This window comes from Cutaneotrichosporon cavernicola (genome assembly GCF_030864355.1).
Source record: "Cutaneotrichosporon cavernicola HIS019 DNA, chromosome: 1".
Lineage (NCBI taxonomy): Eukaryota > Fungi > Basidiomycota > Tremellomycetes > Trichosporonales > Trichosporonaceae > Cutaneotrichosporon > Cutaneotrichosporon cavernicola.
The window spans coordinates 1,827,494-1,852,800 of record NC_083393.1 but is presented as its reverse complement, the minus strand read 5'-3'; the positions used below and the strand labels follow the sequence as shown (position 1 = coordinate 1,852,800).

At 59.5% G+C, this 25,307-nt stretch overlaps 6 protein-coding genes across 6 annotated transcripts; 3 read left to right on the top strand and 3 right to left on the bottom strand.

Moving 5' to 3' along the window:
• Positions 1–25: 25 nt before the first annotated feature.
• ILV3 (uncharacterized protein) lies at positions 26–1,995 on the top strand (the record flags this gene model as incomplete). The annotated part of the gene is made up of 5 exons (XM_060603077.1): positions 26–166; positions 200–276; positions 320–334; positions 387–511; positions 545–1,995. The coding sequence occupies 5 exons, from the start codon at positions 26–28 to the stop codon at positions 1,993–1,995; spliced, it is 1,809 nt and encodes a 602-aa protein (XP_060453234.1).
• A 243-nt stretch (positions 1,996–2,238) lies between these two features.
• Positions 2,239–5,905, top strand: PRP22 (uncharacterized protein; the record flags this gene model as incomplete). The annotated part of the gene is made up of 2 exons (XM_060603066.1): positions 2,239–2,370; positions 2,408–5,905. The coding sequence occupies 2 exons, from the start codon at positions 2,239–2,241 to the stop codon at positions 5,903–5,905; spliced, it is 3,630 nt and encodes a 1,209-aa protein (XP_060453233.1).
• Positions 5,906–6,207: 302 nt separating this feature from the next.
• On the bottom strand, positions 6,208–9,508 carry CcaverHIS019_0106840 (uncharacterized protein; the record flags this gene model as incomplete). The annotated part of the gene is made up of 2 exons (XM_060603055.1): positions 6,208–8,884; positions 9,267–9,508. 2 exons carry the CDS (start codon positions 9,506–9,508, stop codon positions 6,208–6,210), a joined length of 2,919 nt encoding a protein of 972 aa, XP_060453232.1.
• Positions 9,509–9,928: 420 nt separating this feature from the next.
• On the bottom strand, positions 9,929–13,107 carry CcaverHIS019_0106830 (uncharacterized protein; the record flags this gene model as incomplete). Its single annotated transcript, XM_060603044.1, has 3 exons — positions 9,929–12,759; positions 12,806–12,995; positions 13,030–13,107. The coding sequence occupies 3 exons, from the start codon at positions 13,105–13,107 to the stop codon at positions 9,929–9,931; spliced, it is 3,099 nt and encodes a 1,032-aa protein (XP_060453231.1).
• A 2,339-nt stretch (positions 13,108–15,446) lies between these two features.
• Positions 15,447–19,867, bottom strand: DOA4 (uncharacterized protein; the record flags this gene model as incomplete). Its single annotated transcript, XM_060603033.1, has 7 exons — positions 15,447–15,471; positions 15,516–15,624; positions 15,739–16,031; positions 16,200–16,327; positions 16,385–19,421; positions 19,455–19,534; positions 19,565–19,867. 7 exons carry the CDS (start codon positions 19,865–19,867, stop codon positions 15,447–15,449), a joined length of 3,975 nt encoding a protein of 1,324 aa, XP_060453230.1.
• A 2,668-nt stretch (positions 19,868–22,535) lies between these two features.
• Positions 22,536–24,029, top strand: CcaverHIS019_0106810 (uncharacterized protein; the record flags this gene model as incomplete). Its single annotated transcript, XM_060603022.1, has 1 exon — positions 22,536–24,029. One exon carries the CDS (start codon positions 22,536–22,538, stop codon positions 24,027–24,029), a length of 1,494 nt encoding a protein of 497 aa, XP_060453229.1.
• Between the last annotated feature and the right edge of the window lie 1,278 nt (positions 24,030–25,307).

Sequence of the window (25,307 nt, the reverse complement as noted above, 5' to 3'; positions counted from 1 at the left end):
TCCCTCTCAAACTCACCCCCCCACCATGATCGGCTCAAACGTCCTCCGCGCAAACCAGCGCCAGGCTAAGCGCCACCTATCCACCTCGGCCAGCACCGCCGCCAAGGCCGGCCTCAACCGCTACTCCAAGGTCATCACCCAGCCCAAGTCACAGGGTGCCTCCCAGGTGGGCCACTCCGAAATGCGGCGCTGACAAAAGGCCATGCTCTACGCCACTGATGGCATCGACAACATTGAGGACCTCGCCAAGCCCATGGTCGGTGTCGCGTCGGTGTGGTAAGTGCCTACCCGGGATTGACATTGCGGTGACTGACCGCAGGTACGAGGGTAACCCGTGAGCTTTGGGAGCTTTGGGAGCTTTGGGCGGGCAGATCGTCTAACAGCAGATGCAACGGCCACATCTTGGCTCTTGGACAGCGCATCAAGCAGTCGCTCCAGCGCGCCGGCGTCACCGGCTACCAGTTCGGCACCGTTGGTGTCTCGGACGGTATCTCGATGGGAACACGCGGCAGTAAGTCACCTTTATGTGGGTAGCTCACACAAGTGTCTTACTCGCTGCAGTCGCGCGACTTGATCGCTGACCAGGTCGAGACCGCCGCCGGTGGCCACTGGCTCGACGGCATGGTCGTCATCCCAGGCTGTGACAAGAACATGCCCGGTGTGCTGATGGGTCTCGGCCGCCTCAACCGCCCAGGCCTCATGGTGTACGGCGGTACGATCCGCCCCGGCCACTGTGGTGGCGGCAACACTGGCCGCCCCGAGGAGATTGTCGATATTGTCTCGGCGTTCCAGGCTTACGGCCGTTACCTCCAGGAGGGCCAGACTCCTGAGGCTGAGGATATCCGTTACGACACGATCCGTCACGCTTGCCCCGGCCCCGGTGCGTGCGGCGGCATGTACACTGCCAACACGATGGCGTCGGCTACCGAGGCGCTCGGCATGGCCCTCCCCGGGTCGTCGTCGTTCCCCGCCGAATACAAGGAGAAGCTCGAGGAGTGCGACAGCATCGGTGACGCCATGGTCAACCTCCTTGAGAAGAACATTCTCCCCCGCGACATCATGACCCGCGCCGCGTTTGAGAACGCCATGGTCCTCACCATGGCGCTCGGTGGCTCGACCAACGCCGTCCTCCACCTGCTCGCCATCGCGCGTTCGGTCGGCGTCGAGCTTACCATCGACGACTTCCAGAGCGTCTCGGACCGCGTGCCGTTCCTGGCCGACCTCAAGCCCTCGGGCAAGTATGTCATGGAGGACGTGTACACGATCGGCGGCACCCCCAGCGTCATCCACTACCTCATCAAGGAGGGGCTGATGACGGGTGGCGAGATGACCGTCACGGGCAAGACGCTCGGGGAGAACTGCGAAGAATGGATGGACAAGCACGGCAAGCTGTGGGAGGGCCAGGACATTATCCGCCCCGTGTCCAACCCCATCAAGGCAACGGGCCACATCCGCATCCTGCGTGGCAACCTTGCGCCGGGCGGTGCCGTTGCCAAGATCACGGGCAAGGAGGGCCTGCAGTTCACGGGCAAGGCTCGCGTCTTCGACGACGAGGACTCGTTCGTCAAGGCCGTCGAGGAAGGCTCGATTAAGCAGGGTCAGAAGACGGTTGTCATCCTCCGCTACCTCGGCCCCAAGGGTGGCCCGGGCATGCCCGAGATGCTCAAGCCCACTTCGCTCATCATGGGTGCTGGCCTCGGCCACGACGTCGCATGCATCACCGACGGCCGCTTCTCGGGTGGCTCTCACGGCTTCGTCATTGGCCACGTTGTGCCCGAGGCACAGGTCGGCGGCCCCATCGCCCTCGTCCAGGACGGCGATGTCATCAGCATTGACGCCGAGGCCAACTCCATCGAGTTTGACGTGTCGGAGGCCGAGCTTGCCAAGCGCAAGGAGAAGTGGGTCGCGCCTCCTCTCAAGGTCACCCAGGGCACTCTCCTCAAGTACGCCCGCCTTGTTTCGGACGCATCGCAGGGCTGTGTCACCGACGCCTAAACAAAAGGAGCAGACGTTATTCCGTAGCCGTTAGCAGTCTCCAGATCGTAGCAGGACGACCTCCACCATAGCCAACCCATCATTTTTGATTATGTACAACCATGTGGAATTTTGCTTCCGCTACCTCTGTCAAGCTGCTGCTAAGTTGCCACTCAACTGAATGTTGGCCACTGTTGGTGTCTCTCCATTTCCATTGATCAATCGGCTCGTCTCGTCGACTCGTCACCAAGCAACACCGCAAAGATGAGCGCCAACAAGGGAACAGACAAGGAGCTGTACAAGCTCGAGCTCCTCTCGCTCGTCTCGCGCATCTCTCAAGACATCTTCAATGAAACCAGAGTCCAGGACAAGACTGTCGCCGAGTTTGTCATCTCTGTGGGTGTCCTCTCTCTCTACACTCGACTAACGTCAGACGCACGAGAAGAGCAAGGGAAACTATGCCGACTTTGTGAACGCTTTAAACAAGTTGAACGCCAACTTCAGCGACGACTTTATGAAGAAGCTCGACCGCACAATCGTCACGCAACACCCAAAGTACAAGCGCAAGGCTGCCAAGGCCAAGGCCAAGGCTGCTGCGGGAAAGAATGTCGGTGCCGGCGGTGACACTGCCAAGGCTCTGCAAGCGCGCAAGTTCCCCGGACTCGCGATGCCCGACCAGGGGTGGAAGAGCGAAGACGACTACCTGCGAGAGCGCGAGAACAAGGAGGGCGCCGAGGTCGTTCCTGACTTTTTGGTGGACAGCACCATGAAGCAGCTCGAGTCTGTGGCGGCGCGGCGTGGACGACCTGCCGCAGACGACTATATGGACGGCGAGCCAAGTTCCAAGCGGCCACGGAACGACTATGGCCGCGGGGACCGGGATCGGGGATACGACCGTGACCGCGGGTACGAGCGTGATAACGGGTACGCAGGACGAGACAACGGATGGGCTGGGCGCGGAGGACCACCGCGCGACTCGAGGGATGAGCGCCGTGGGCGACCTGGCCTCGACGACCGGCCGCTGCTGTACAAGATCTACAACGGCACCGTCTCCAACGTCCGTGACTTTGGCGGGTTTGTCGCGTTGGAAGGCGTCGCCGGGCGCCAGGAGGGTCTTGTACACGTGTCCAACATCACCGGTGCGAGACTCGAGACGGCCAACGAGGGAATCCAGCGGGGTCAGCGCGTGAAGGTCAAGGTTATGTCAATCACAGGGTCAAAGATCGGGCTGAGCATGAAGGACGTCGACCAGACCACTGGCGAGGATCTTTCACCGCACATGCGCGAGCGGTCAGCGGAGGAGATGGCGGCGGATCGGCAGCGCATGGCGGCGCGGATAGGCACTGGCGCCAACGCGGCGCCATTGCACGGGCGTGGCGAGCCCGTGCCCGAGGCAATGTCTGGAGACCGGCGCGTGACTGGGAGTGCGAAGCGACTTTCGAGTCCCGAACGGTTCGAGATCAAGCAGTTGATCGCGTCCGGTGCCGTCAGCGCAGCCGACTACCCCGACCTTGATGACGACTTTAACAACCCTGACCGCGAGGAGGTTGAGCAGGACGTCGACATTGAGGTCAGCGAGAAGGAGCCGGCGTTCCTGGCAGGCCAGACCAAGGTCACACTCGACATCTCGCCGGTAAAGATTATCAAGGCGCCAGACGGGTCGCTGAATCGCGCTGCCCTTGCGGGTGGAGAACAGGCGCGCGAGCGGCGCGAGATTCGTCGCTTAGAGGCCAACGACGAGATGGACAAGCAGGCCAAGAATGTCACGCAGCCATGGCTTGACCCGATGGCCCAACCTGGCGACCGGCAATTCGCCTCGGACCTGCGTGGGCAGCAGCAGCCCAAGCCCACTTGGAAGTCGGCAAACAAGGGGGTGGTGACGTTCGGTCGCATCACGAGCCTGAGCATTGAGGAGCAGCGGCGCGCTCTACCCATTTACAAGCTGCGCGATCAGCTCGTCAAGGCACTCAAGGAGAACCAAATTCTTGTTGTTGTCGGCGACACGGGGTCCGGCAAAACGACACAGATGGCGCAGTACCTCGCCGAGGAGGGTATGCTCGGAAACGGACGCTTGGGTTGCACACAGCCGCGTAAAGTTGCCGCTGTTAGTGTTGCCAAGCGTGTCGCTGAGGAGGTCGGGTGTCGCCTCGGCGCCCAGGTCGGATACAACGTTCGTTTCGAGGACGTGACGTCACCCGAGACCAAAATCAAGTTCATGACGGACGGAATGCTGCTGCGTGAGCTGCTCGTCGACCCGGACGCGACCAAGTACAGCGTCATCATGCTGGACGAGGCGCACGAGCGCACGATCGCAACCGACGTCCTCTTTGGCCTGATGAAGAAGGCGTGCAAGAGGCGCCCTGACCTTAAGCTGATCTGCACGTCGGCGACACTTGACGCAGAAAAGTTCGCCAAATACTTCTACGGATGCCCGATCTTCACCATCCCCGGCCGCACATTCCCCGTCGAGGTGCTGTACACCAAGGAGCCCGAAAGTGACTACCTCGAGGCGTCACTTATCACCATCCTTCAGATCCATCTTATGGAGCCGCCGGGTGACATCCTCCTCTTCCTCACAGGACAAGAGGAGATCGACACGTCATGCGAGATCCTGTCCGAGCGAATCCAGGCGCTCGGACCGGCGGTGCCAGAACTCTTGGTTCTGCCAATGTACGCGGCGCTGCCGAGCGCGATGCAGTCCCGCATCTTCGACCCCCCTCCACCCGGCGCGCGTAAGTGCATCATCGGAACGAATATTGCCGAGACGAGTATCACCATCGACGGCATCTACTATGTCATTGACCCGGGCTTTGCCAAGCAGAACGCCTACGACCCCAAGCTCGGCATGGACTCGCTCATCGTCACACCCATCTCACAGGCCCAGGCGCGGCAGCGAGCAGGCCGCGCGGGGCGTACCGGTCCGGGCAAGTGCTACCGCTTGTACACCGAGTTGGCGTTCCGCAACGAGATGTTGCCAAATCCGATTCCCGAGATCCAGCGCACCAATCTTGCAGCAACGATTCTCACGCTCAAAGCGATGGGTGTAAACGACCTTATCAACTTTGACTTTATGGACCCCCCGCCAGCCGCAACAATGTTGATGGCGCTCGAGGCGCTGTACGCTCTCGGTGCGCTCGACGATGAGGGTCTCCTCACGCGCGTGGGTCGCAAGATGGCCGACTTCCCCCTCGACCCTCCGTTATGCAAGATGCTCATCAAGAGTGTCGACTATGGATGTTCCGAGGAGGCGCTCACGATCGTCGCCATGCTCCAGGCCGGCGGACAGATCTTCTACCGGCCAAAGGAGAAGCAAGCGCAAGCAGACGCCAAGAAGGCCAAATTCCACCAGCCAGAGGGCGACCTGCTCACCCTCCTGGCAGTGTACAACGGATGGAAGGCGTCCAACTTTTCCAAACCGTGGTGCTATGAGAACTTTATCCACGAGCGCGCGATGATCACGGCCCAAAACGTCCGCAAGCAGCTGGTGGGCATCATGGACCGGTACAAGCACGACCTGGTATCGTGCAGCACCGACTATAACCGAGTCCGCATGGCGATTTGCAGTGGCTTTTTCAGGAATGCGGCCAAGAAGGACCCAATGGAGGGATACAAGACGCTCGTGGAGAGCACGCCCGTCTCGATCCATCCTTCGAGTGCGCTGTTCCAGCGCCAGCCAGAGTGGTGTATCTACTACACGCTCATCCTCACGGCCAAGGAGTACATGCACCAGGTGACGGTGATCGAGCCCAAGTGGCTGCAGGAGGTCGCGCCGACTTTCTTCAAGGTCGCCGACGCCAATAAGATCAGCAAGCGCAAGCAGGGTGAGAAGATTGAGCCCCTGTTCGACCGGTTCGCCGAGACCAAGGACGACTGGCGACTCAGCAGGCAGAAGCGCGTCGTGCACAACTCGCAGAGCTTCTCCAACAACTAGTGATAGATGTAGTACTAGTACGGCTATGTACCAGCTCACCGATGAACATGCGGATATGCTCAGAGCCCAGTCCAAGTGCAGGCGCAGAGCATCGAGTGGCTCGGCACTGGGAGTAAATCCGCAGTGTCTTCTTTCCAAACGTATACATTTGCTTCGAGGACGAGCTATGCGTATCACCAGAAACGATCCCGAATGCGTCTCTAGCCCTATGCCCGTATAGCTTCCTCTAGGCTCTGAGCTTGTCCGAACTGGTACAGGCACAGATGCATCTATCCCGTCGACATAGAATGTCTCTAACAGGCTCACTCGACTTCTCCCTCACGCTCCTCCTCCTTCTTCTCCGACACGGTCCCGCGGCGAGGTCGGAACAGCCCACCAGCGAGATTGGAGACGTTGCGCGGCGCACCGGCGACGTTGGTTGCCGCCACGCCGACGCTGGACGAGAAGCTGCGTCCGACGGTCGACAGGAGCGAGACCTTACGCATGGGCGCGTCGTCGTTGCTGTCCTCAACGAGGGGGACGAGCGAGGGTGGGAAGGGTTTGGCGGCCTCGGCCGACACCGTTCGGAGCGGGAGGAGGGCCCACACGCTCTTGCGACGCTTTTCCTTCGGCTCGTCGTCGGTCGGCGCGTCCATCCCCTCAGCCTCGTGCAGCGTGCGCTTGATGAGAGCTAGGTCGTGCTCGATGTCACCGACGCGGGCGGAGAGGCGTCCCAGCTGCGTGTCCGCTACTTCAGAATCGCCTTCGCTGCCTGTGGATGAATCGACGACGCCGATGCCCCGTCCGTCCACGTAGACTCTTGCGTCGCGTAGAACAGACGACGCTTGCACTATCCCACTCGCTCCGACGCCCAAGAGCGCCGCGAAGCCGTGGAAGACGCGGTCCTCGTCGGCCACTGCGATCTCGGCATCGACACGCGCATCCTCAATCACCTCGTGCAGCCCGTCCAGCAGGGAGAGGAGATCGTCGCGCGCGGTGCTGGCCGGGCGGAGGGCGAGGGCGCGCAGCGGACCCTTCTTGGCTGCCACGCTGACGAGATCGGGGAGTGAGGCGCGCAGCGCCCCGAGCGAGACGGCCTGGTCATGCAGCGACTTCTGGAAGGGAGAATATGCCTCAACCAGAGGGTCAAACATGGCGCTGAGTTCGTCGAGGTGTGGCGGTGCTGGAGTCGGCGACGGAGACGGGACGGGAACGGCCTCGTCGGCGGTATCGCTTCCAGCTTGGGGCTCGTCCGCTTTGACACCTTCCTGTTCAGCCTCCTTAATGGCGGTAGAGTCGTCCTTTGCCTCTTCCTTTGCCTCCGCCCCCTTGGTCTTGTCCTCCGTGCCTTTGTCGCCTTTGTCGCCCTTGTCATCCGCGTCGAAGACCAGGCCGCCACCCTGTCCTCCCTCAGGCGGCACCCCATCCTCAGCCTCCTTCGCGAGCCATTCGACACGCTGCTTCTCGAGCTCAACGCGCCGCTCCGTCTCAATTTGGAGGTCGTCGACGAGGTGCTGCACAAGCTCCTCCGCAAGCAGCACTCGCGCCATCGACTCCTCTTCCCCGCAGGCCTTGTTGTCGGGCTTGGACACGCTCTTGCGGCGTGCAAGTAAGCGACGGCCCCATCCTGGGGCTTTCTCCGGAACCACCGAAACTGGTGAGAGGATCTGAGCACCCTCGTCGAGCAGCGCACCAAGCACCGGGGCACTCAATGCCTCCCGAGCTTCGGGCTCACGCGCGCGCCGCACGCGGTCCAGCCACTGCTCGGCACGGCGCGAGCGCGCCTCGTCCGTGGCAATGAGCTGCAGGCGTAATGCGACCTCACGGCGACGACCTGCCGCCTCCTTGCCGAGCTCCTCAGCCATCTCCTCCGCAGCAGCACGGAGGCGCGCTGCACGGTCGGCCTCGGTCTGCAGGCGCCGGCGGAGATTTGTCGCCTCAGTGCGCAGCGACGCCTGCGTTGCTGCTCCGCGGGTGCGTAGCTGGCCCAAGTGGGCGTGTACAGTCTCGTGAGCCTTCTGCGAAAATGTCATGTAGCGCTCGACGACCTTGGCTGCACTGGCGTCATCACGCAGTGCACGGTCGCGCTCCGACACCGCCTCGACACGCTGCGCAGTCTCGGATATGAGCTGCTCGCGCACAGCGCTAAGATCGCCTTCAAGCTCCTCAGCGCGCTTCTGCAGCTCGCGGATCTCCGTCTCCTTGGCCGTGAGAGTGGCCGAAAAGTCACGGAATAGGCGGTGCACGCCTCGCTGCCCGAGGAGAAGATTGGAGATCGAGTCGGAGAGCTTGCTGACGTCAGGGGCAATTGGCGTGGAGAGGCGCTTGGCGTCGTCTGTAACCTTGGACGGCGAGGGTGGCGCCGGGGAGATGCGAACCGGGGAAGCAGGAGGAGGAGTTGCTGGCTTGGGCCTGTCCTTAACTGGCGGTTCAGGACCCGAGATAGCTATGAGATCATCCTCGTCATCCGAATCGTCGTTGTAATCAGAGGGAGGTGTAGGTTTGAGCTCCTTGGTAGGAGGCGGGGGCGCCTTATTATCCACAAGCCACTTCTCGTCTCTGTCTGCAGGCTCGTTGGGGGTTGGTGGCCCGTCGTCCCCAAACTCGGGCACAACCTGGAGTATGTCGTTTGACCGTCGGCGTGGCAAGGGTGGAGGAATGGCGCGGGCGTCGAGCTTGGACACGAGGGCAGCGTACTCGGCTAGCGCGAGTTCACAGAGCTTCTTCTGCTCCTCGATGCGCTTACGCTCCGAACGCTCCCATTCGAGCTCTTCCTCGCGGTCGTCCTCGACGCGACGAAGCTCAGTGAGAGCCGCGCGGTCGCCGTCAGCGCGCTTCTGCACTCTCTGCAGCTCCTGCTGAGTGGAGGCGAGCTCGAGCGTGGATGCCGACAGCTTCTGTTCTGTAAAGTCGAGCTTGGCACTGAGGCGGCGATGGGCTAGGGAGAGCTCCGCAAGAGCGTTCGAGGGTGGTGTGGCTTGGGGTGGGTCGGGCGTGGTTCTGGGGTCAGCACGTCAGCCTGAGTGCAGCAAGGAACAGCCCAGACGTCCCCGCTAGGGCACGCCAAGGACTGCGATCGACCTGAGAACTCCGCACGGACAAGCGCCACCACAACATGAGGCTCGTGTCTGGGAGCTGGGAGTTAAGACCACCTGGGAGGCGGTGGCACGCAAATACGCCAGCCTTCAAGCCGCACGGCACGATCCGGTGGGCCCTCCAGCGAGGTCACGGGCGATCCGCGTCAAGCACGCCTCATGCGGCCCTTCACGTCACCCGCCCGCGTCGTCATCTCCATAACTGTTTTCACGCCACTCCTGCCCCCACTTCAACCCTCCTGGCAGCCCGCCCCACACGACTCCTCACTCGCTCCGTCACGGCTCACCGTAGCACCTCAACCTCCCCCTCAAGGGCCTTATTCTTGGCCCTGAGACCTGTGGCCTCCTCGCGTGCAAGCTCGAGCTCGAGCCGCACGCCCTGTACCGCAATGCTAGCCTGGTGCGCTGCTGAGCGGTACTGCCCGACTTGTTGGCGGAGGGCGGCCAGTTCCGCGGCCAGTGGGTGGGTAGGTGGAAGGGGGGTTGAGGAGGAAGGCGGCTTGAGGAAGCTTGGTGGTGGGGAGGGCATGACGGTGACCCCGGTGAGGAGAGAGATGGGGAGAAGTTTGATATAGGAGAGAGTGCCGTCTCGTCGTTCAAGATTGGGATATGAGGAGTGGAGTAGAGTAGAAGAATGCATTCAAGTCTAGGATGGACGTGTCATGCTGGTGCAGGTGCCCGACATTTGGTTCGTCTCGCGTAATTAGGGTATTTTCTTGCCATGTGCCATACAGGCACCAGCCGTGCACTCAAACACTCATTCTCTTCATATATCAAATTCATTTGCAACACGATTCGTGAGCCCGAATAATATACTATAGACAGAGAGAGAAAACAAGATGAATCAAGACTGTCGTAACGTGCGTGTGTAGACATGTCGTAACGTGTCGTATTGTATGGTCAATGAAGGGTAGTCGAGATGGCGAGGTCCGAGATAATGGAAACCACTCTAGTGGAGCACATTCCCGACCTTGGTGCGCCACGCGCCGAAGCGTGAGCGCCCTGCGCGACCAGTAGCCTTGCGGGCAATCGCTTCGGCTTCGCTGCTCCCTGCTTGCCGCTGCTGCTCGGCGATGAAGGCGTGGAACTTGGCTAACCGCTCCTGCTCGTGGTCCAGGGTGGTGGGAGCCTTGGCGACGATACTGTGTCGTTTGCTGAAATCCGAGCCGCCAGGCTTGGCCCATGTCTTGGAGCGCTCTGCAGTCGACGGGAGATCGACACCAAAGTCTTCTGCGAGAGCACCCATCTGTTCCTGCGTCTTCCCCATTTCACGCACATCGCGCGCCGTGTACGTGGCCAGCGTGCTGTGTGGACGCTGCCCAAGCGATGTGAGCGACGTTGCACGTGCGAGCTGCTTCGACTGTCCAGAGTTGGCAGTGAGCTTGAGCATGGCCTGCTCCTGCTGCACGTTGAGGGAGCTGTGTTGGAGGGGTGCGCTCCCTGGGTCGACACCAATGCGAGGTGTCTGTAGCCTCTCGTTGTCGGCCTCGGACGTCTCGGTCGACACACGCAGGTGGTCGTCCTCGCTCATCTCGAATGTCGGCGCTTCATCCTCTGGCAGACTTGGCAGCCCGGCCGTCTTGCTGGGGAGGCTGCTGTCACTTAATGACGGGCGGCGCTCGTTCATTGGAGACATGGGGTCCTCGCGCGTAGAGTACATGGACCCACGAGTCGACTCAGCCGGTGTCCGAGGAAACGAGGACGTCGCCTCCGAGTAAGTGGGGCTTGACGAGCGGAGACCGGCGTCAGCAAGGGGCGTGTGGGGGGTGAATGGCGGAGTAAGAAGTGCGTCCTGTGGGACCGTGGGGAGAGCGCGACCTGGAGGTGGCATCATCGGCGGCGTGCGCTTCTTCTGCGTTGAGCTTGCATGGCTGGGGCTGGGAGAAGGTGACCGCTCCGACATAGGCCTGTTGCTGCGCTGGGCCAGGACCGGAGACTCCGGTGGCGCGCTGATATCGAGCGCGCTGAAGAGTGACATGACCTGCGAGTCCTCTTGGGACATGGTGGTCGAGGTTGCTGATGGCGAATCGTCCATGTCCAGGTCGCCCACTAGGCGCAACAGGGGCTGGTCGGCGCATGTGAGCGAGTCCGCGCGTGCCCGGCGGAACACGTGCGAGTCGGGAGCACCCTGGATGGTTGTGTTGCCGTTGACGGTTGATGCACTTGATGTTGTCTCGTTGGGAGGGAGACCCATGTTCGACGCAGATGGTGTTGTGCCTCCGGCGCTACCGTGGGCACTTTGGGTACCGCTGGGCCGGTGGTGACTGCTGTGGAGGCCCCTGCCGTTTGAGCGGGCGTGCTTCAACAGGCTTAAGCAGCGGGACGCCAGAGGCTTCTCGCCTGCGATACTCGCCACCTGGAACAGATTGAGTGCGTTGTCGGGTTCGAGGCGGCTGTGCAGCGTGTGCACGACGAGCCTGCGCAGGCGCTCAATCTTGTACTGCTTCGCAAGGAACAACAGTGAGGTGAGCACAGGCCCGCGGCGCTGCAGCGGCGATGACAGCTCTAGGGTGTAGAAGTACTGCACGAGCGCGACGCAGATTGCGAACTCCTCGGGGAGGTAGAGGCGAGTGGGCGTCATGCGCACGGGGCTCAGCGATGCAGCGACCGCACCGTCCATGTCGAGCGACGCGACGTCGTGGATGATTTCTCCCGCACGCGATACGATCGACGCCTGCTGCTCGGCAAACCACGGCCAGCGCTTTTCGAGCACACGCCGCGAGCACTTGACGCGGCGGTTGTCGACCGAAACGACTTCAAAGTCGATCAGCAGCCTCTGGTCGAGCATGGTGAGGCCCACGTTCTGCTCCATGTCCGAAATTTCCTGCTTCGGTGGCCGGTATATGCCGTACGCCTCGAGCTCGACAACCGCAACATGGTTGAGGTTGACTGCGCGCTTGCCATAATCAGTGGTCAGGTCCGAGTCCGCACACCCAAAAACAAGGAGACGCGCAGTGTCAGGGCAGATAATAGGACGGTTCCAGCTCCCAGTCTTGAGCACAGCCGGCTCGATGTGCGTCCAGACCATGGTGGTGAGGTCGAGGGCCCATATGGAGAAGGCACCCGAGGTGGAGGCGAGGTACAGACCAGTAAGGACCAAGTGGTGCCCGACGATGCCACCAGAGGGGAAACGCAGGCCTGGTGGCTGCGAAACGCCGCTCATCTTGGTCGAGAGGTCGCGGACGGTGTAATCGGGGATGGACGCGAACTTGTCTGACGCCACGGGTTCGGCCTCCACGCCATCGAGTGGATGAAGGATCTCAAACTCGCGTCTGACCTTGGCAAAATCGTAGTTTGAGTAGACGTAGATCGAGCCGCCGAAACCCTCCTCGTCCTCCGAGTATGGCAGCGCTTGCGTTCCGGTGAACGTGTGCGAGTCCGAGTGTGGGAAGACAACACGTTGGTTGGTCGACAACGCGACGGAGCGGTATGCTCCCTTGGAATGCAGGCCGTGCGACTCTGGTTGGGGTGTCTTGGACACCCAAGCGCGGCGCTTGAGGTCGTAGGCACTAATCTCGTATATCCAGGTGTTGTCGTGCCGTTGACCACCAAACACGATGAGTTTGCCACGCGACACAGCGCTGAGGTGCGCGTAGCGTGCGGATGGGAGGAACTGGGGGTCTTGGGCTATTGGCTCAAAGGACGGGCCAGCGTCGGGCAAAGGTTGCGGCAGCCAGCGGCGGGTGCGGCAGTCAAAGAACCAGACGTCGTCGTGGACAAAGCTGGACCCGTTGAGTTCCTGCTCGCTCATGCCGCCGAAGAGCACGAGTTTGTCTTCCCCTGTTCCAAGTCAGCACAGCGCGGGCGTGGTGGCGGGGTTACGCACAAACGTCCATCGAGTGAAAGTAGCGCACGCCAGGACCGGTGCCGGCGTTGACGCGCGACCACTCCCGGCGGTTGAGGTCCAAGGCCCACATCTGGTCCGACATGCGGCGGGATTGCACGACCTTGCCGCCATAGAGGAAGACTGTTGGTGGGTACGGGGACGGGAGAGGGGAGAGTGTAATGCTGGGGCCCTGCTGTCAGCGAATGGATGGCGCAGCAACGTACGGTAAGTGAAAAAGGGACCTCGCCCTTGACGGCCTCGAACCAGCTGGCAATGTCAGAGCCGTCTGCAGCGGACGACATGATGGGCGAGTGTGGTGGGAAGAAATGAGGTGCGTGGATGGAGAGGGAGAGGCAGCTGTTCGCGGGTGACGCGTGCTGGTTAGAGGGTTATGAACCAGAGGGGGCGCGCGCGCGGAAGGCGTCCTCAGATAGCGTAGACGGCTGGCGCGTGCACTGGCCCTTGTCTATGCTGTGGGGGGTCAGCTTGAATGTCAACAAAGGCTCCGAAGCTCTGGGTAAACGGCCTTAAAGTCGGGGTAGACTGGGGGCGGCGCGTGACGAGTGACGGGATCGGGGTGCGGTGTGGGGAAATGAGTGTGCAAGGCTGAGAGACCTGGAAGACGACTCTCTCAACCACAGCCAAGGCTGAGATGGCGTTGGGCCATGAGACCATGGCCGTAGCCAGATGCGGCAATAGTCGTCGTTAACGGCGACATACCGGCGCCACGGGCTGGTGTGTGTGTGTAGAGTCCTGTGGCGCTGTAACTGTCCTTGCTAGTTTTCTCTAGCCTCCTTCGTTTCACTCTCCGCCGTTATGAGGGGAGCAGGGCAGAGTGTGTGCATGCTGGTCCATGCGCGATTGCGGCAATCATGCACAACCAGCTAATCTTACACACGCGTGGATATGTTGACATGTTGTCACGAAACGAGGGCGCGTTGGTACCTCGGGAGGGGATAGTCCCTATGTCACTCCCCTCCTTTGCCTCAAGACGCGTCCGTTCTTCCCAACCACTGATACAGCAAGTCTATCTCATGGCCAGACAGCACGGCGCTGGTCGACGCCGCGCGAGCGGATGGAGCGGAAAAGAGGAGAGAGAATGGAGAATGGAGCGATCAAACAGAGGTCTAGACTCACGAGTAGCCGTGCGCAAGCGCAACTGGTCGCGGAGTGCGTGGGCAAGCCAAGGAGGCCGACGTGAGAGTGGGGGGCTGAGGAGGAGACGGTGAGTGGAGGGAGAGAAGGGAGGAAGGTGAGATTCCGGAGGAGAGAGGAGATTCCTGGAGCAGTTGGGCAGGCCAGGAAGGAAGGGCGAGATCCAAGGGGTTGAGCGTGGCGTCTGGCGTGTCGTTCAGCGACCAAAGCACAGCTACACAGGGGAAGCCGAAGAGTGAAGCAGTCCGAGCGCGACGAGCGAAGACGATAAAAGTGTTGATCAGTCCTTTGATCTAGTCAAAGGAAGGAGGGGGAGGCGGCCAGCGCGGGATGGGTTGGGAGGGTTGGGGAGGGGGGGATGGGCGGGTTTGTTGTTGGGGGATGGCGGGGTTGATGACGGGTTAGTGCTCGTCCTCGTCGTTGTTGATGATGATGATGATGATGAAGAAGAGATGGGAGTGAGTGAGGATAAGGAGGAGTGCAGCTTGTCAACGAAAGAGGACGTAGTGAGGATGAGGAGGAGGAGAAAGGAGCAAAGACGGAGGAGGATGTGCGTGACAAAGGAGGTCCCTAGAGGCATTAATTAGGGAGATTAGGTTGATTAGGGTGATTCAAAAAGGATTAAATGTATTCAAAGTAGTTATACGTAGCTAAGCAGCTAAACGAGCCAAGGGTCTTTGAAGTTTGGCATTTGGTCCATCGCCCAGTTCTGGAATGACCCTAAACTAAGGGAAACCTGCATCATCGACCCTGATGACTCTTTTCCTCTCTCCTTTCCCGGATACCGTATCACCGGTCTCACTCACTCTCCTCATACTCGTCACCAGACGCAAGATCCTGCTAACATCACCATGGCCGACTCGGGTGCCCTGCGTGGAGCGGTGGAGCGCAAATGCAGATCCTTATTACGGAACGCGAGACGAATAGGCTCAGAATGTTAAGACCGAGTTCAGTCGCGGAGGCGTCTGTTTTTTTCGGCGACAGGCGGCATCTGCTGCTCGGCGATCCCGTGAGCCGGCGAGTCTTGTTTGACTGCGCCATGCGCCACTTGAAAGCCAGGACGCGTCACAGCTCACAGTTCACAGTTCACAGCTCACGGGAAACGGATAATGGTCCCTCTGTACGGGCAGCTAGCAACTAGGCATCAGGATTCGCTTGTTCCAATGCGTCTTGTCCCATGGCCATGTCTAGATATGGCTCGTGAGGCGTAAATTACGGGAGTGGCGTTTCCCGAGCGCCACTCTATCCTCACGTTCGCGTGGACCATTTAATACTTTTGCCACCAGTCCACTAGGGAATACGTGTCACGGTGACACATTCTGCCCGCTGCTGCCCCGTCGCCACCCATGTAATGCACCTCCAACCATCCCCACCATCCCCGCCATAGCCTCCCTTTGCGACCTTGTTCCTCCTATTTCCGATTCCCGGCTTCTCCGGCCACGTACTGTAAATGACGCATGCAAATATAAGTACAACTAGACATCTATCATGCCTGGACACGCTTGTAGAACCTGCCGTCAGCTTCAGAAGCACAAACGATCAGCGATGAGCTCACAAAATGTAGGACGCTGCTGGGTGTGACACGACGTCGCGCTCGGACGCGTTGCTGATACGGCTGTCCTCGGCCAACTTCCATCGCCCCGCGTCGCGCACGAACGCAGTATCTGGTGTCAGCGGGGTTCGACGTGGAAAGATTGGTATGTCGCCTGAAGAACGGGTGGGTGAGGGAACTCAGTGTTGACGGCCCGCCTGCGGCACACCGCAACTACACAACTTACAGTGCCCGCTGGACAGCGTCCCCAAATGATTCGTCACACCATACAGGTCGTACTTGAACGGGCCGATCTGCGTGCGCGGGTCGTCGAGGTTTTCAGACCCAGTCGGCTCACGGCGCGGCACAAAGCGGGTCAAGTCAAGATTGTTCGTCGGGAAGATGACGGGTGTGTCGGACCGGTTCCAGAAACCGCCCGCAAAGCTGAAGCGCTTGAGCTGGATGAGCAGCACAGGCGGGAGGCGGACGAGCGTGAGCGCCTTGGTCGCCTTCCGTGCCACCTTGCAGTTGGTGCAGATCCTGTTCGTCAGCAGGGCTAAGGGGAGCGACCAGAATCAGCAGTTCCGGAGGGTAGTCCACCCAGATTTATGGATATGCCGTTGCAGGTCCCAGGCACGACATGAACACTCGTGAAACAAAGTTTGTGCCTGAACACCTCAAGTCGTTCTTGGTCTCGAATCCACTCACCAGCCATCTTCAACACTTAGTGTCTCGGGGTGTACCCAACGGTCAATGAGCTCTGGGAGCATGACCCTGCCCTTTTGGACGGGCAGGTCGAGCGTAAGCCACATGAACGAGTCGTAGACCGTAGACGTCTGACGTTAGCACACGTCACGCTACTCGACTCGGAAAGTGTGACACGCCAAACATACCTTACGACACGTCAGACACGTCGTTCTACTCATGTATTGACCCTGGAAGAGGTCTACAATAAAGCTGTCGTCACGCTGGCGGTACAGTATCCATTCCTTGTCGCTCGCGACTGATGGCGAGAGAGTCTCGAGAGCCCGCTCACGATCCGGCGTCATCTCGATCTGCGGCTTTTGCTTGACGCGGTTCAGATCTTCGTGCAGGCCGTCAAGCACGAACGACAGGAACTCTTGCGAGTCGTGCTGCAGATTCCCCGCAAACAGGTCGTTGAAGCTGATGATGCTTTGCCGGAATGTTATCGGTGATAAAGACTTGAAATCTTCTCCCCACACCGCCGTAAGTAACGCAGCAAAAGCCTTGGCCATGCGGCCCTTGGTGCCGAGATTGCTCGTCGTGTTGAGGTCACGCCTGTACGCGCCGTCGAGGAAAAACTGAGCGAACGGAAACGTCGCACTCAGACACTGCACTGTCGAGTTCATGTAGCACGTGTTGCCGAGGTTCTTGAGGCCCGTCAGACCAAGCTTCGTGTCGCGCCAGTACCGCACACCAGTCTCGGAGAGGTTCTCCATGCGAGATGGGAGGCGCATCGGCGCGCGTTGGTCCTGCCGTTCGAGGCCATGTGACGCGGCAGCAGGCGGTGGCTGTGGGACGCGCACCAGGCCATGAGCCTGAGGATACTCGATACGCTGCTGCTGCCGGGGCGACCCGTAGTCCATGAAGTCGGTGCTGCTCTGTCTGCGCGTCATTGCACTGGTGTGTACCGACGCACGAGGCGGCGGCACAATGCCTGTGGGGACCGAGTAGTTTGAGAACGAGTCGTTGCGGTTGTGCGAAGGCACGGTGTACCCTTGCACGCTGCCGTATGTGGATGAGATAGAGTTGGATGATCCATGCGGCGCACGCGGCATGGGCGGTCGCGTGGGAGCAATCGGAGCCTGCTGGTACGGCGTGTACGAAGCAGGCCCCCCGGAGTAAGACGCCGAGTGGCTATGCTGGTGCCGCGAGCTTGTCATCGACTGCGGCGAACTGTGTGAGAAGTTCTCTGTGATCTCTTTCGAATAGTGCGACGGCAACACGTTGGATGACTTCTCACGCGAGTGCCCGGATCGCCGTTCAGGAATCGGAGGTGCCTTCGAGTTCGCCTGTCGAGGAGACAGTGGCTTCGAGTAGCCGTTGGGCTGGCCTGGCGTGCCGTTTGGCGCCTGCGACCCGTGCGCCTGCTGGAGATGCTGCATGTTAATCGCTTGCCGGGTCTTGATGAACTCGACCCATCCCTTGTACCCGCCAACGAGAAGCGCAGGCGAGCGGGGCAACGTTTTGGCAAACTCATGCTCATAGATAATGTCGCGCAAGTTGCCAGCTGGCGTTTGCGGCTCGCTCTTGCTCGGGAACATCTTAGACCTCGAGTCGGAAATCACGACCAAGTCGTAAAGGTTTCGGCTGGCAAACGCGACCTGCTGCGCTTCTGGGCTGAGGGACAACGCGCTCTCGAGCTGCGTTGACGTGAGGCCCCGTCGCGTAAGCACGGTCGGGTCGATCCACACAACATTGACTTTGCACCCGCGCGCATGGTATTCGGCTCCGACAATGCCCAAAGAAAACTCATCCGCTGGGCGCACGTCGCAGATGAGCACGTTGACGGCTGGGTTCATAAAGTAAGATCTGAGCGTGTCAGGCGTGATTGAGCTGGTGAGCGGGAAGTTGGGCTTGGTAGGGATGCCGGAGCCGGACGGTGGGTCCGTGTCCGAAGGTCCGAGACCGGCGCCGTTGGCCACACCCGCTTGCGCGGGCTGGGGTTCGGGCATGGCCAACGGCTCGGTGGACAACGCGTGCGATGATGACGAGATGGCAGCCTCGCCGGGTGGTAGCGGAGAAATGGCGGCCGAACCATTGGTTGAGGGAGGGGACGTGCCATCTTCGGGTGGTTTGGTGGACGCGGCTGGCATCAAAAGATATTGCTCCTCCATTTGAGACGCAGTCTGAGGCGTGGACGTAGGTTTGGCAGCCTCGTCGATAACGGGCGCATGTAGCGTGTTGTAGGGAGACAGCGAGAGCGAGTTTTGGGCGGAAAAGCCTAGGGTGCTCGCTGGACGATTCTGCATCCTCATATCTGGGCTGGGCGGAGAGGGAGGGCGGTCATCGCCCTTCTCGAGATCGTCCAAGCGAACAGGTAGTGGGGGCGGTGGCAACGATGGTTTCGGCAGCGCCCGCGTCCCCGGCAGATCCTTCGGAACACTCGGTAGGCTGGGAAAGCCGAGAAACGCGGCGGCATCACCATCAGCCTTCTTGGGCGCCTCGGGGAGGGGCCTGAGCCCATTGGACGTGTGAGCAGGAAGAGCTGGGATTGCAAAACCCTCGTCGTCAAACTGCTTGTCTAACTCGTCGAGGGAAGGGAATGCCTTCTCGAAGTTGCCCAGCTGCTCGGCAGCCTCCGTCTGCGACAACGTTCGGGACATCGGAGCTGGTGGATGAGGAGGCCGAGAAGGTGGTAGGATAGCAGAGGGACGGTCAGGAGTCATGTCTGGCTCGACGTGAGCCGAGCCCCTCCGCGACGACTGCACAGAAGACACGGGTGGTGACGGGATTGAGGGAGGTGCAGGTTCAGTGGGAGGTGTCGGAAGCGTTGGCTCCGACCCCCCGGCTGGTGATGGTAGCATGGAGCCGGACCCTTGTACCTGCCGAGTCGAGGTCGTCGACATGGCCGACGGGGACCGATAAAGGGGGATAGTGTTCTTGACGGGGCTGTGGTTGCTCCTAGTTGAGCCACCAGTGGGATTGGGTGAGACACCGTTCAAGCCCGAGAGCGACGCGCTCGAGCCGCGACGGGACAGGTTGTGTATTGATGGCGGGCGGGGGAGGCTAGGGCGACGCTGGTGCACGAGGTCCTGCGAAGGTCGGTGAACCGGGGCTGGCGGCCGCGGTGGCAGTGCACGCGCGAGGTCACGACTGATGCGTCTGGTGCTCACGTCAACCCCATGGCCGCTCAAGGCCTTCATGCGGTCCGCAATGGAGCCTCCCGGTTCGTGATCGACAGAGTTCCTGAGATGAGCTTGGGCGGCAAGTTTCACGTACGTGGACTGATGCGTTCTGACTGGTGCGGCCTTGAGCTCTTCCTTGAGAGCCTTGGCCTTGCGCATCGCTGTTTCGAAAGTCTCATCAGCGGGGTCCCAGTGTAAACTCACTACTTTGAACTCGTTGATGTGGACGGACCAGGCATGATCGGCGATGCGAGCTTCTTTAAGCCGCTTGTGGAAAATGCACTTCTGGTAGGCGATGGCGAGGCGGGTGTACGCGACGTATTGGCCTGCCTTGGAGCCGCGCCGCTCAGCGATGCGCGCGGCTTCAGCGGAGCGGACAGCTAGCTCAAACCAGTAGGTTGGTGGATGAGAGTTGGCGTCTACTAATTCTAATTCGACGGCGACCTCGTGCAGCTGGTCGTAGGGCAGCCCGTCGACAGGTGGAATTGTGGGTGGGGGGCGGGGCATGGTTCGTTGAGTAAGCTGGCCGATGTGGGCGACTGCTCCGATGACGACGCTTGCTCAACGACACATGAGATGAGGATGGGAAGGGATGATGATGTGAGGTAATGTGATGAGAGATGATTTCGTGATGAGATGTGAGAGTGATGGATGCGGCGTTCTTGTTCAAGTTGAACCAAGTTGTAGGCGTAGGTTACTGGATGTGGACTTGGAACAGGTCGACATGTCGCAATCAGATCCAACTGACTGTGGGGCCAGTTGGAGGCGATAGTGCGATAGCACCTAAGGTGGCACTGCCCTCGTGGCTTCTTGCGGAATCAATTTCATCCTTCCACTTCCAATGCATAAAGCTCAATTTGGCTTTGTCGCGGATCGAACAATGCACCTCCACCCACACCCATCACCTTGATTTGCCACCCAACGGCAATGCAAGGCAGTGCAACTACCTATTGCCCAAGCCTGGGGCTGATGCTGCGGTAGCGGTGGCGGTAGCGCCGCCGCCCTCGCATGGCCCACATGGTCCACATCCCGTCGGGGTGAAAACTCATCAGAGTGTCTGCCCCATCATGCCCCACAGACCACTATGGCCAGGCTACTCCACACGGCCGCCGCATGCCGTGTGGAGTAGCCTGGCCATACTGTTCAGCCGCCGTCAGATTTACTGGGCTAGAGAGGCGGCGTAGAACGAGAAGAGGGGTTGACTACTAGATACATGAATTTGAGTGACAGTAACATGAGTGTTCACGACTGCAAAACTGGTTCATGGTAACAAAACAGTGGATCCCCATGGGGGTGATGGAGATGTGACCGTCCATACAGTACCGGTCCTTGTTGGCCACATGGCCCGCCAGAGTCGGTGCTTGGCATGCTTGTGCACGGCCTAGCCAGCCAAACTGGACTTGTGGGATGGACAAGGTGCTTCGGCCAGGTCCGAGAAGGTACTGTTCCGATCGTGTCGACGTCGTCTGAGACTGCTGAGCCGAGCAAGCACTGCATACTGCGGCCTTGGGATCTGCGGAGCGGCCCATTCCACTTGAACAATTGTACTGTATGTAAATATTATACTGCGGCCGAGCAAACGTCATGCATCATCAGGTGCAGTGACGCACACACGTTTCCTCCTCAGTTGCCCGCTGCCACGTGCCACCTGCCAGTCGCCGGTTACGAGCCTAGAGTCACTAGAGGACAGTATATTACAATCTTACAGTACCATGAGCTTGGTGCGTCCGTGGGTCGGTTGTATTTTACCCTTTGACGGCGCTCAAACTCCAACACCCCCAACCTCCCCTTGTGCCCCTATGTGGCTTCGAGCCTCAGGTATGGCCAGGTACTTTAAAAATGGAAAATTCAGCCCAAAAGCTCAAAAGCCGTCATGTCGATCACACTCTGAGAGTATAGAGTTTTACTTGGCGTTTGGATCTGAGATTGCTCGGTCATGAGAGCGGCTATTGGGCAAAAAAAGGCAATTGGTTGGCAAGGTTGGCATGTGGTGCAGACAGAACACAGAGAGATGGAGATGAAAGTGACGTCGTTTTTGCCTCGTTTGGGCCCTTGTGAAATCGCTTGACGTGTATAGGCACCAAAGGAACCACGTAACGGCACAGTAAAGGGCAAAAAGGCACGTTCATGTCATTTGCGTCATTGACAGGCTATTCTGTTTCGGGCTCGCAGTTGAGGCGTTGCAAGTTGCAGTGTTCGCAGTGCTCGCAGTAGGCGCAGTAGGCGCAGTGGGCGCAATGACTGATGGGTATATTGCTATTCAACCATGCTCCGATGTGTATTGAGAGTGTGAGGGTGCCGAGTACACTGGGGGTTTGAGAGTGACGGAGTTGGGTGGCAAATCCCCTATATTCCTAAAGGCTTGTGATTTTATGAGATTGAAGTGTGTCAACTTGTCAGGGCCAGAATTAACTGCGGCCAAGGGAGTTTTTGACTGCGCCATCGCAGGGAAATACCGATACACTGCATGCATCCGTCGCCCGAGAGCCAATTGAGCCAAGCGCCCAGAGAATCAGACGATCATACTTTTTGCTAGTCCTGGTAACCCTTGCTTGGCCTTTGCCACCCTACCTCCCTTCTCCCCTGCATCCCCTGCATCCTCTGGTAGACTTTGATACCCGCACCCGCACCCGCACCCGCGTTGTTCATCCATCCAGGCCGTCCATGCCATCACTAGCCGATTGCTTATACAATACGACTCTAGTACCTGTTACCTCTTCTCTTACTCTTCTGAATAGGGGTTACGTAGCATTAGATTCACTTCTCACTCTCTCACTCTCCACACTCTCTCTCTCTTTTAGTCACAGTTAACCGTAGCCGTAGCCGTAGCCGCAGCCGCAGCCGCAGTCAAGACTTGGCTTCATCACCCTCCCTTGCTCGCATCTCCCGCCCACTCCCTCCTCCGGCCGCCGCCTTGACTCAGCCATCTCACTCTCTCCTCCTCGGGCTGCCAGCTCTCACTGTCCATCAACATCCTACATACACATTAAGAGCGACTACTCATCTTATACAACCTACATTCTCTTACAATCTTCTTCTTTCTCTTTTACTTTTTACTCTATTCTACTATCTCACATTTGTCACCGCGACACCTTACTCCATTCTTCCCGACCTTCCCTCGTCTTCCCCGACCCCTAACCCCTTCCTCGCCCTAAACCCCTCCATCACCCCCAACATGATCACTTGCGCAGCAGCGTTTGCACTACTGGCTGCGACGGCCGTCGTCGCATCTCCCGTCGACGTCGAGGAGCGCGGGACTTTCAACATGCCTCTCACGTCGTTTGCAACACGACAGCACTCGGACGACGCCGACGTCCGCATGGGGTGGATGCAACATGAGGCGGCCAACTTACGTCAAAAGTACGGTGCACACCTTGACAAGCGCGAAGCCGATTATTTGGAACAGACGAAGCGGGCGCTCCAGAAGCGCGCAGGCACAGCCGATGGCCAGCGTATGAACATGATCAACGTCAATGTCGACGCCAGCTATGCAGGCACTGTCTCTGTCGGCACACCGCCCCAGGACTTCTACGCCATCATGGACACTGGCTCGTCGGACCTCTGGCTCGTGTCTGAGCAGTGCACACAGTGCCAGGGCATGGACAAGTTTGTGCCTAGCGCCTCGTCTAGTCTCCAGCTACCTCAACGCCCGTTCCAGGTGTCGTACGGATCGGGTGACGTCGCCGGCGAGATTGGCGTCGATACCGTCACTTGCGCGGGCTTCACCGTCCAGAACCAGGGCTTTGGTCTCGTCGAGCAAACGCAGTCTTCCGGCGTCGGCTCGTCGTCTAGCGGCCAGCTCATCGACCCCCCTCTCTCCGGCCTCATGGGCCTCGCGTTTCAGACAATTGCGAACTCGGGAGCACTGCCATGGTGGCAGAACCTCGCCCAGAATACCTGGAAGAATCCCCAGTTTGGTGTCTTCATGGCGCGCTACCGCGGCCAGAAACGCGTGTCGGACACCGAGCAGAACGGTGGTGAGATCATGTTCGGCGGCGTCAACACGTCTCTTTACCAGGGCGACATCAACTATATCAACATTGGCCCCACCGAAGAGGACTACTGGCGCATCCCTATTCAGGCCATTGCCATCAGCGGCAAGCAGGTAGCGTACCAGAGCTCAAGTGCCAACGCCGCGATTGACACTGGTACGACGCTCATCGGCGCGCCGACGTCTGTCGTCCGCGACATTTACGCTGCTATTCCCGGTTCGCAGTCGTTGGCCAGCCAGGGAATGCAGGGATACTACCAGTACCCGTGCTCAACGACGATCCAGATGGCCTTCCAGTTTGGCGGCAAGAGCTACTACATCTCGGACGAGGACTTCAATCTCGGCGCCACGTCGAGCAGCGGGCGCTACTGCATCGGCGCCGTGTTTGCGATCCAGCTCTCGTCTAAATCGCCCATCTCGTGGATCGTGGGCGCGACGTTCCTGAAGAACGTCTACTCGACTTTCCGCTACGACCCGCCTGGAATCGGCTTTGCCGTTCTCGCCAACGGCGTCCAGAACGGCGGCGCCGACTCGCAGTCCATCATGACTGGCGGCTCCAGCGGCAACAGCACGGGGTCTACGGGCAGCGGTGGTGCCATCATCCCCAGTTCGGCGCGGGCACTCGGCATGCCTGCGCTACTGGTCGGCGTGTCCGTGTTGGCGGCGGCGCTCTTCTAAACGCACGATGCTAGGGCGAGTACCGCGTCAACCCCATCTTCATACACGATGACCCACCACAGCTTGTTTGATCTGCATCGGCTTTTCGCCTCTCATGACTGTACTACTATGCAAGAGTACAAACACATTGATAAGCAGGAGTCAAGGGACCGGCGACGTGGCAGTGAGGGTGCCGATCGCAGTCGAGGTATGCAAGCCGCGGCGCAGTGGCGCGCAGCGTCCAGGGCGTGATTGAGCGTGATCGAGCTGATGATGTCCCCACGCCCGACGACTTATGCCGACCTGCGGACGACTTTGACGTCGACCTGCTGACGTCGGTATGTAAAAGTTCGAGCTGATGAAACGCGTCGCGCCCTCTCAGCTGGTGAGATCACTGCTGGTTTCTCACGCCAACGCTTCCGCGCCCTAACTCTGATATCCCATCCCATTACAACCCTCTGGTCTTCTAACACTACTGTCTCATCTCACTACATCTCTTCGATCTTCTACCACTGCTATTTCATCCCATGACGCTTCGATCTTCTGTGACTGATATCACTGATTACTTCTTGCCGCACAGGAACGCCCACATGCGGCGGACAATGTCCATAGTCGACGCGGGGGCAGGCGGAGCGGGCTCGGGCTCAGGCTGAGGGCTCGGGCAGGGACGACCGTACTGGTCAAAGTAACGGAAGCGCTGAGGTGAGCTGAGATTCCACAAGGAGGGTAATTTGAGGGGGGAAGGGGTGGACGAGCTCTCAACTGGGCAGACAACTCGGAGATGACAAGACCCAGACTCACGCTCTGGGGGTGGTGGCTGTACGTGCCGGGCATTGTGAAGATGGTGGGGAATATTCTCCTCTCGGACGTGAGTGCGCGAGATATACCACCTAGACAAACGGCGGAGGAGATGCATGGTGCGAGACGAGTGGGTGTATACATGGTTCATGGTGCATGGTACGCTGTGCAAACCACAATGGACGCTATCGGCTCGCCTTGTAAGCAATACACCATGATCAATCATGGGCTACAGTGACCACAATGGATTAATCTGATGGAAATCAACAAACACCTGGTAGTCACCCACCAGAACGGCGGCGCCGAGTGTGGCGCTGGACGGGCTGGACTTGCTGGGCGCAGGATGCGAGGATTATTCCATTAGTCTGGTAATGTCAGCAGCTTGCAGTGGGACAGAAAATGCTCCCACTGTCAACAGAGCACTCGTCACTCTGGGCCCACAACTGTCAGTCATGAGATGCATAACCCCTCTATGAACTATAGTCATTTCAACTCAATGTC